The 11,002-nt window shown below is 36.2% G+C and overlaps 1 protein-coding gene across 4 annotated transcripts in view; it reads right to left on the bottom strand.

Annotated features, from left to right (window-relative positions):
* Positions 1-2,420: 2,420 nt before the first annotated feature.
* Positions 2,421-11,002, bottom strand: part of wdfy3 (WD repeat and FYVE domain containing 3) — a 78,472-nt gene continuing 69,890 nt past the window's right edge. For all 4 annotated transcript variants that reach the window (XM_082168740.1, XM_082168738.1, XM_082168739.1 and 1 more), the window contains 12 exons: positions 10,886-10,977; positions 10,484-10,696; positions 10,006-10,153; positions 8,775-8,929; positions 7,770-7,928; positions 7,424-7,603; positions 6,622-6,804; positions 6,432-6,522; positions 5,892-6,257; positions 5,377-5,488; positions 5,013-5,210; positions 2,421-4,875 (listed from right to left, as the gene is read on the bottom strand). In XM_082168740.1, the coding sequence (XP_082024866.1) occupies positions 4,755-4,875; positions 5,013-5,210; positions 5,377-5,488; positions 5,892-6,257; positions 6,432-6,522; positions 6,622-6,804; positions 7,424-7,603; positions 7,770-7,928; positions 8,775-8,929; positions 10,006-10,153; positions 10,484-10,696; positions 10,886-10,977 (2,018 nt within the window). In that variant the 3' untranslated portion in view covers positions 2,421-4,754. The remainder of the gene's footprint in view (positions 4,876-5,012; positions 5,211-5,376; positions 5,489-5,891; positions 6,258-6,431; positions 6,523-6,621; positions 6,805-7,423; positions 7,604-7,769; positions 7,929-8,774; positions 8,930-10,005; positions 10,154-10,483; positions 10,697-10,885; positions 10,978-11,002) is intronic.

The raw sequence follows: 11,002 nt of genomic DNA, 5'->3' as shown, positions 1-11,002 counted from the left end.
CTCTCTCTCTCTCTCTCTCTCTCTCTCTCTCTCTCTACCTCTCTCTCTCTCACTCAGTGACTCAACATAAAGAGGAACACTGCTCCACTCTGCGGCTGGAGTTCAGCTTGCTTCACCTCTCAAACTCTTACGACAGTCCATATGTTCTTGTTTCTGTGAATGTTATCCATGATGTGAAGTCATCATGATGATGAACTTGTGAGTTTATTAGTAGGCTAGCCTATATATTGTGAAGCCAAGACATCTCACCACCATGACGTTCTTTTTGTAACCTTGAACCTAAAACTCTCACACAGTCTTTTCTTGGACTGTAATACTAGCTCTCCTATAATTGTTAACACATAAAAGTTAATAATTATCCTATGGAAGTTTCATTTACATAAAGCTAAGGTAATATCTATTAAGTCCTCCTTTAGATTTTTCTGTAGGCTATCTAAAAATATTTGATGACTCTTTGAATGCAATTAGAAATAAGAAAAAATCTCTTATTCAGAGAAAAGTCTGTAGAACTTAATGTTTTAGATATGCTACAAGAAAATGTGTAAATTGATCAAGATGAAGAAATGTTTTCTGATAACGCGTACAGAAATAGAAAGATCTCTCACATGTGTCCACATGCAAAAGTTCTCTATTGACTCACCCCTCATGTTGTATAACCCTTTTCCTATATAGTGAAAGTGAATGGTGGCGACTTTATGACTGTCGAAAGAAAGTGAGTCATACAGGTTTGAAACAACATGAGGGTAATTATGACAATTTTATGTTTGATAATTTACTATCTTTTTAACCCTTAATAGGTAGACTATATTTGGTGGCAGATTAAAAGTGCATTTCTGACCCCTTATGATCAAATTCCCAAATTTCACCATAAAATTATCATCATTTACAGTAGCCTACTCCACTTTTTCCATTAGTGATCAGAATGAATAAAGTGCAAGATCTGTTATTTCACTAAGAAACATATATATATATATATATATATATATATATATATATATATATATATATATATATATATATATATATATATATATATATATATATATATTTACTTTAGTCTTGTAATGGCAGTGAGGCTACACAGTTCACTCTTTTACTGTATACATAGAGTTCACTTGTGAGTGAAATCCATATCCTGACTTCAATCAACAGTGACAACCGAATTCTCATTAAATCTTTCTAGTGTGTATAGAACCTGAATTTAGGTTTAGATGTTCATGCAGTGCCAGAAGATAATGTGTCTCTGGCTATTATCTTTCCTTTTTTTTTTTTGTTTTTTTTTGAGTGAACAGCAATCAGGTTAAATTTGTGGCATTCATGTTTCTTGTTTACTGCCAAGTCATCAAAACTTTGCTATAGTTGTTACAATGTCAACCAACATGAGTTTGTGTATGTTACATCCGCCAGCTGGAGTGCCTATGATCTCCACCAGAGGTCACTCCTCTCGTCTCTTTTGAGCTCCCGTTATGAACTACATTACCCATAAACCACTGCCCAAACTCATTAAGATTTGATTTGTCCCACCTGTGGATCATTAGCTTGTTTGTGTTCGCGTATTTAAGCTGTTTTCTCGTTTGCTTTCGATGCATAGCCTTGTTAGTGTTATAACTGCATTTCCAGTGTTTCATGTTCTCTGCCCGTTTCCTTGGATCCCGTCTAGTTTGGATTATTGCCTGTTTTTGACTACTATTATGGACTGTCCTAATAAATGCTGCACTTGGATCGCCCATAAAGTCTCAGAGCACTGAATCATAACAGTATACCACACCACTGATCTATAAAAGAGATGTATACTTGTCTCCATAGATCAATGGTGTATACACAAGGCACAGCAATTTACGGGTTACTTTCATTAATTTGTGTTCAAATAGAAATGTCACAATGCTGTTTTATATTTTAGAACATATATAAATTAATTACTTTGTATTTTTATCTCTGTAGTAATAAAGGATATTATAAAGTGCCATAGCAAACAAACAGATGAGTGATATTGGCACATCACTCAGATTGCAATACTGTCTCTCACTTCCTTGCTTTCTCAGTAAAGTGATTTACTGGACACCCAAATTTAAAACATTCATGTTCCATGGAATGGATCGTTTCTCAGACAAATGAGCATTCAGCAGTGTTCCCGGAAAGCAGTGATCAAACACCTCAGTGTTTTCACCAGAGACTTAATACCGGGCTTTGTTGTAGCTGTTAGCGATCAAGGCAAACATGAGCACAATGAATGCTGTCTCGATTAAACTGCTTTTATCAAATAATTTGTTCAATTTAAAAAGTGTCAAATCACATTTGTCCTATATTTTTATACATTTTCTAAAGTCTTCCTATTCATAATGAAGTTTTTGGCTTCCCAGATTTTATATTCATTCACTACACTGGAAGTTAATATGGAAAAACTCATTTGAGGACATTGGTGGTGATAAACAGCAAGTATTTAATTGAAATTAAATTAAAAAGTATGAGTACCATATGTATTGCGTCATAATAACAGGTATAAGGGTTTTTTATGGGGGGCGGGGGTTTCATATAATTGTTTTTCAACACAAATATACAATGAACATTCAGCTACCACAGTTTTGCACACTAGATACTGTAGTAATGCAGTCTATCACAAGACCACCAAACAGGGACAATCCGTGTGTATTTCATCAGTTCTGAGATCAGTCTTCAACATCCATACACATAGAATATAAAAGTCATTCCAGAGTCATGGGACATGTTCTCTGTATATCCGCCTAAAACTGTACACAAAACCTTCAGGATTGACTCGTTAGATAATGCCATAAAAATGAGCCAAAGAAAAAAAAAAAGAAGAAGAAAAAAACAATGCCAAAACATGTACAATACACTGACACAGAAAGTCAGCTGTGTTAGACATGCAACAAGTAACCAAACTTGCTGAAAAATTACAAACAAAACAAAAATTCATAAGAAAACCTTATAATTGCATAAATACTTTGTACAGTTAATCTCACTGTAAAGAAATGCACTCTTTCAAAATAATAGCCCACAACATAAAAATGCATCTGATAAAACAATTACTCCATGTCTCTACACGTCAAGGTGCAAAAATAATTTCAGATTGATTTAGCCGTTTGACCTTTGAGCTGCTTGTCGACAGCAAAATCCCAACAGCTTTGTGATGTTATGATTGCACACTGAATTACAGTACATTAATACAGAATAATTCAACTATAATGAGTGCATATTAGGTTGTACAGAAATCATACATAAAAACTGCAAATGTAACAAATTTTTCATCTTTTAAAGTAAGTGACGGACAGTTTAAAGGAAGAAAGAGAAAGATATTCTCTCTATTAATCAAAGCAGCACTTTTGATAGGTATTGCCCACAGTATCAAAAGAAAAGCAAAAAAAAAAAAAAACAAAAAAAAAAAACAACAACATACAAACAAAAAAAAGAAAAGATGAAAAACTTTCTATTTCATAGTCTTGCCTAAGGTACAGAGAAAGTAGGCTTCCAGTCCATCAAAAAGTGTTCAATCCCTTTTTCTTTACACATGATAACTTTCAAGCTACAGTCTTTCCTCAAATGTATGTGGAGTGAAATCATCAGTAACTATTGCTTTCATAATCTACAGACGTTTAAACTGGTGCAACATCGCAAACGGTTAAAATTGAGATTTTAAGAATAAGAATAGTGAAATAGTGAAAAGAAAAAAAACAAAGCTAGAGTCAAATGAACATTTAAGTCATCTAATTCATATTAGTTAGGAATAACAGATTGCATTAAGGACTGTCCGAAAAGTCCCACAGTAAAACATCAAATATGAAATGAGTATTAACTCTTGACACTTCAGAAACATTTTTCATATTATAGTCTATCAACTGAAATCTTTAAAACGTATATAAAAAGGTAGTGGAATCATTTAAAGGTTGAATGAATCCTGTCATTAAAAATGATTTACAGTGGTCAAAATCATCAGTCTTTGATCTAAATTCAACATTTACATACTTTCACTGACCTACTGTTAAAATATATAATAGTAATTACAAATCAAGGCAGTTTGGCAACAAAATTTAAACCGAAAAACTCTGTCTATGGCAACTGGCTGATACTGTGGGCAACACTTCAACAGAACATATAAAACAAACATAATAATTAAGCATTTGCATAACTAGACAAGCTAGTAATGTCAACCCACAAACATTTATCAACATTCATAGTCCCCAATTTTATTCCCGCTGGGATGCTGTGACTTGTGACATTGACTACACACACACGCACGCACGCACGCACACACACTCACATTTTTGTTCCTTTAAAGCCAAGAGTGATTTTTAACATACTGTAATACTATATTACAAGCAATGTGTTGTTTTCATTTCTTCTTTTATCTCTTAATAATGACTTTTGTTTCACTGTTTCAAGTTAAAAATGCCATTGTAAGTATTTACAATATAAACAAATGTCATCTCGTTTCATCAGGAATCAGGAAGCGTTTTATACGCATTGCTTTTTCTAAAATCTAAACATTGCTGACTTCGTGGATGATGCCAATGAGATGACGGAGCAAACTGCAAAAGAAAATGCATGAATGGAAAAGTAAACTAACAATCGTCTCTTTAATGTTGACACTTCTGCAATATATGAAATTATGAGCATTAGTGATCCCATTTTGGTCTACGTCAGTGATTTACCAATGGGATTTTGCACAGGGAGCGGTGTTTGTGGGTTTTTTGAGGGTGGTTGTGTGTTTTGGGCATGTGACGCGGGGTGAGGGTGATCTAGTTTCTCGGGCTTTCTTCAGAGCACCGCTCATGCTGCAGGTTGTAGTAACAGTTCTGACACACACGCACAGGAGAGGAGATTTTCAGCCGCTTGATCTCTGACTGAAAGCGACTGCACCTGAGGGAACGAGCAACAAATTGTGAAACACTGAAAATGATTTAGTCACTGAAATTATAGTCATTCTAATTATCAAGACATTTGAAAGATTTAACAAAAACACATATATGCTATATATGATAGAAGTAATCTCTTACTTCTGGCAGAACACCTGGCCACAGTTTCTGCAGTGGTGGCGTCTTTCAGTGAGGGAGAAACGCACTGTGCATCCGGAGCAGCTGTCCACCTGTTCGTCCTTCACCCAGTGATCTGCAGTGGAGCGTCCTGGTTGATCACTGACAGACCAGCTGAACACACGGCCACGGCCGTCGCCTACCAGGATCTTACTGTGGTCCCTGAGTACACAAGAACAGCTTGTTATCAACCGTTCTCTTGTCAAGAGACAATTCATTTGATGCCCTCTGAGCAAACACTGGAATGCCAATGTTAAATCACATCAGAAACACAGTAGAAACCAGTTTTTCTTTTATCCACATTCCAGCACAAACACAGAGCACCTACTTTGAAATGGCAAGCGAGGTGATTTCCGCAGGATGAGTGTTGTCCTTGCGGTCAAACGCTGTGTGCATGGTGAGTTTGCTCCGGAACTCCAGCTGTCTCTCCCATCTGTAGCCTGTTCAGGAGACAAAGTAAACAGTAAAGAACATGCCATTTGGTCACATAAAAAAATCCTCCAACACAAGAGAACAGCACTTGTATGATGATGCTAATGCTTAACTGAGTAAATAGCCACACTTCTGAAATCTATTCATTTAAATGCATTTTGATTACATAAATTAAAATCCATTTCATTCAAGGATCTACTGATCTCGCTTTGGTCTTTTCATGTAAATTGTTCTGTCAATAACATAATTTGTAGTGAAACAGTATTAAATTAGAATTAAATATATTAAATTAGTTTTTAATTATAAATTACATTTATATTTAATTATTTTTAATGAGAATTTGTAATATAATTATAAAAGTATTTATTTTATAAGTCATCACATGGAACGGCTGGTTTTAATCTACTGCACCTGGTTTGAGTTTGTTGTAGGACCGAGCCTCCATATTACTGGGCTGAAGAGGCTGTGGCACGGGCCCATGTGAGGGTGCCGAGTGCGGTTGGGAATGTGGCTGCGAGGGAATTCCTGGTCTAATCTGGCCCTCTGAATAGTTTACAAAAACAAAGCCGTCTTTCTCGTCAATGCTGAGCGTGTCCGACCAGCGGCGGGAGTCGTCAGAGCCACTGTCCACCGACCAGGAGGCTCCGTTGCGAGGCTTGGGTCTGTGGACGGTACTGCTGGGCTGGCTGTTTGAGGTTCGAGGCTTGGGGTCCTGACTGAGGCTGGCTTCCTCTCCCTCAGACTCACTGGTGTCATCGTCTGGAGCGTCACGACCCTCTGGAAGAACAAGATTTAATATGAAAAGATCTAATAAAATCCTATTATGCATAAGGCAGGCTAAAACTGTTATAGCAAAGTTAATACATTTTATTTATTATTTATTTGATCTAATACTTTGCAATATTACAGCACAAATGACAATTAAAAGATGTCATGTGGGGGATGTTTTACCAATCTCTCCACAGCAGTCTGGCACCTCGGGGGGCTCTATAGGGTCTGGAGCAGGGGTTTCTGGGACTTGCAGAAATTCGGTTCTCCAGAACTACAAAATAAAGTCACTTGTAAAGAACTGTTATCTGTTGAACACTTTTAAACAGACAGAATGGAAAGAAAGAAGGTAAATTAAGGTGAAGGCTGTTACCCTGACAACACCATCTGAGTGTCCTGTAACGATAACATTCTGTGTGTCCCACTCGTTCATCTCTGAGACGCAGCAGCAGAGGATTTGTTGGCTGCGGCCGGTGAAGGTGTTGGTGCTGGCGATGGGGCTTCCATTAATGCTCCACACATGGATGTAGGTGCCAGCACAGGACACTATATCACCCTACACCCACAGAGTCATAACCAAATCACAGAATACTTCAGTTAGTTGTGAGGCATCATAAAAAGCAAGAAACTAAATCAGGAATCTCTCTCTCTCTCTCTTTTTTTTAAATAACGTAAACAGCATTTCACTTATTAATTAGAAATTAATTCATATTCAGGCAATAAACTATAAAAATGCAAATATTTTTTTCCATACTTTTCTAGTTAATAGTAATATTAATATATATTAGTTAATCTCACAAATAGATTAATTTTCATGAATTTTTCAAAGGGAAGCACATTTTTAATGCATTACAGCTTCTGAGAGTTTGATGACTACATCAAATTAACTTCATACCATAAAACAATAAGTTGGTAATAATTTTTAATTCTATATCAGCCAATAATAATACAAATAGCAATACTGATAATACATTATTATATTTTATATGAATTGTTTTATTATGATTATTTATTATTAAAAATATAATTTAGTAATAAATGTCCCAATAATCCATAAAAATATATATTTTTCCATAGTTTTCTGTATGTGCTTATTAAACATTTAAACTAAGAGGATTTTAAATGTAGTTTAAACAATATTTGTGACTTTTCAGAAAGCATTATTGTGGGCTCACAGTAAGCTCGTTGATGCAGAGTGCCGAGACCGGAGCCCGATGGCCCCTTAGCTGGGTGACGAAAGACAGCTTATTCAGGTCCCAAATGATGCATGTACGGTCCCGAGATCCACTCACGACAATGTGGTAAGCTGATGACGCTGTGAGACATGTAACTACATCTGTGTGGCCCAGAAGAGCCTGGAAACATACATGCATATATTAAATCAACATACAAAACATAAGTAGGTTTAGCAAATGATTCCAAAAGAAAACTTAAATATATTATTTGGAGTAAAATGAATCAAACAAGCAAGCAGCATTAAATCAAATACAAAACAAAAGCTATCATGTGCTAATAAGTTACCTGTTTGAGTGTGAGGGTCTTGGCTTTCTCTTTGGAGGTCCCGGTCTCCCAAACACAGATGGCTGTGCTGAATCCTCCAGTAATGACCAGTTTGGGATTGGGGCAGATAGAACACAAGATCTGTCCCCACTCAGACAGACACTCATATACTATCCCTGCCTATGAGACGAACGCAACACACGAACATTAGACAACTAAGCTTGAAAACTATACACACTATATAGAATAAACCAACACCACAAGCAAGTGTAACCAAACACTACAACTAGTGGGCACTACTACAACTAGCTAGTGAAATGCAAATCATCTGAACAACATTGAGAAGAATGTTTCCCACAGCAACATTGTTTATCTCTACAGAAATTATTTGAGAAGATAAAGATAGAAAGAAAATACTGCAAAAAATGTTAAATGCTTCTTATAACTCAAAGAAACTCTGTTTATAAATGCTGCTACTCAGCAAAATACAGAAAGCATGCACTCTACCAAGTCTGGGGTCAGTAAGTGACAAAGAAACATTTTATAATGTAACATTTATAATGCTACCAAAATTTTTTTTGCAAATAAATGCTTTTTTTAAAACTATCTATCCATCAAAGAATCCTGAAAAAAAAAAAAAAACGAACAGTTTCTACAAAAACTATTAAGCAGCACAACTGTTTTCAACATTGATAATTTATGACAAATGTTTCTTAGCACCAAATAAGCATATTAGAATGATTTCTGAAGGATCATGTGACACTGAATATTTCAATATTACAGTTTTTACTATATTTTCGATCAAATAAATGTAGGCTTGGTGAGCATAAGACACTTCTTTCAAAAAAATCAACCCCAAACTTTTCAACTGTAGTTACTAAAAAGTAAACCTAACATTTTTGTAAGACATATTTTATGAATATGCAAAGCTCTTGGCCCCAAATGCATTTTAGGATCTGACAGCCATTCACAACAGCTGCTGAAAGCACTGCAAGTAAACAGAAGAACTTGTATGTAGCAAATGACCTTGTCAGACTCATAGTTGGAGAGGCGGCAGCTGAGGTCCGCGTAGCCCCAGGCGAAGGTTTTATTCCAGGCAGGAGGAACCAACACCTTGTTCTGCTCAACAGCCAGAATGCCCTTGTCAGTGCACACGATCTGACCCACTGGCTCTTTCAGCTCTGTACGACACAAATGACACACACAGAGCTCATTTAAATGCTCATCACTGAATGGCCAGAACTGTTTCTGAAAACACAAGTTTTAACAAATAAAATTACATTTAATATATGAATAGTTATTAAATTAAATAGTTGACACATATATACACACACACATATATATATATATGTATTTATATTTATTTATTAATACAAAATGTATAGAATATAAAAAAAAATTTAAAAAAAATTGGTATGCGATTCAAAATGTGGGCTGTTTGGATCTGACTTTTGATTGGTCATCACAGAGGATGTAATGCTACTGTACACTAGAGGTGTAACGTTACATTGTTATATCGAGGTACTGCTATATAAAAATGCGACGATGTATATCGTTGATGTAAATGATAAGATTTACAATATAGAGTTAGTTTTATCCAAGACTCAGCTTACTGTATTTATAAGGTATTATTCACCCAAAAATTTTAATTGTCATCATTTACTCACCCTCATGTCATTTAAAACCTATAAGACTTCCAAATGAATGAAGAGATTTTTATAAAACCTAAGAGATTTCTGTCCCTCCATTTAAAGTCCATTCCTCTAAAACTTAAAATGTCATAAAGGCATGGTCAAAATAATCAATCGAGCAGTCTAATCCAAATCCAAGTCTTCTGAAGAGACACGATGGCTATATGCTGAATAGATTTACAACAATGCGCATACTGAAGTAAACACCGACATTCAAATTTTTGCGTCACGCGCGAGAACAACATGAAAGTGAGTAAATGCAGAATTGAAATTTTTGGATGAACTAATCATTTACAGTTTAGGAATAGTCATTTTGACATGCTTTCTTGCGATTAGAACAGTGATTGATTGCATTTATCATCTGAAGCGCAAATATGTGCTGCCAGAACGGCACTCCTCAAAGTGAAAGCGCAAACATCATTTAAATCACATCACATTTATTTTTAGTAGTATGATTATTCAAAGCAATAGTATCATATCGAGTTCAGTATCGCGATTTTTATCGAATCGTGACATGAGTGTATCGTTACATCCCTACTGTAACACCTCTATCCAATCTGCATCACCTTTGACAGGAGTGAGTGAGGGGCGCAAGTTGTCCAGATGATGGAAGAAGATCTTGTCTAAGGTGGAGTTGATTGTAACAGGCACACCAGGCACCTCTCCGTTTGACTTGCTGCGCACCCGCTTTGGAGGATGAGGCTTCTTAAACAGCTACATTAATAGAAAAACTGAGGTTAAACTTGATGCTGAATAAATCAAAAACAAAGATGTACTGTACAGTGGTACCAAAAGGAACATGGACACCTAAGTCACACATAATGTATGAATTTAATTACATTAACACAGAATATCAAACCAAATGGCATCGGCAAACAAATGAGGATAAAGCTTTTTTCAGAACAAACTTTCCTTTCCATGACTTTTAACCAACTGGTGTCACTGTGATTTTTACCAGATGTATGAAGTCAAGTTTGCACAGGTGTCCTAGCAGAATAACCACCAACGTCGTTCATGACATTTTCAAAAATTTAAATCGCAAACCTGTTTTGGGATCTGGCCGAAGTTGTTGATGAATCCAATGGTAGCGGTTTCTTTAAGTGGGTCATTAATGTTGTAGATGTCCACCTGGCCCTCATAGAAGAGATGGTGGAAGACATTCACTGCCTCCACCGCTGGAGGACCCTGCTGCTTGTAACCAAAGATCAAGTCGATCCATTCATGCAGATGGGAGCTGACATAGTCACACTCCAAAGCCTGAAAAAACACACACAAACCCTAAAGGTTACGAACCTGTTTCTGGAGATGGCCTTCAGTTATTCTCTGACATTTAGGGTAAACGTGGGATTAGGAGAACAGTATTAAACATCTGTATTAGGAACGGATGAAACAATGACACACAGAGCCTCTTTCTGACCACAGGCTCCATCAGGGTCAATGTATTACCTCTCTGTGAACCCTAATGAACTCTCTCGGGTCTCCTTTTGCCCACGGAGGCAGAAGAACGTCTCCAAGCCTAATGCCATTCTGTTTACTCCCTTTAGGAAAGATTAACCAAATTAA

This window comes from Leuciscus leuciscus, assembly GCF_965113295.1.
Source record: "Leuciscus leuciscus genome assembly, chromosome: 5".
NCBI classification, from domain to species: Eukaryota; Metazoa; Chordata; class Actinopteri; order Cypriniformes; family Leuciscidae; genus Leuciscus; species Leuciscus leuciscus.
This window is presented reverse-complemented; position numbering and strand designations above follow the sequence as displayed.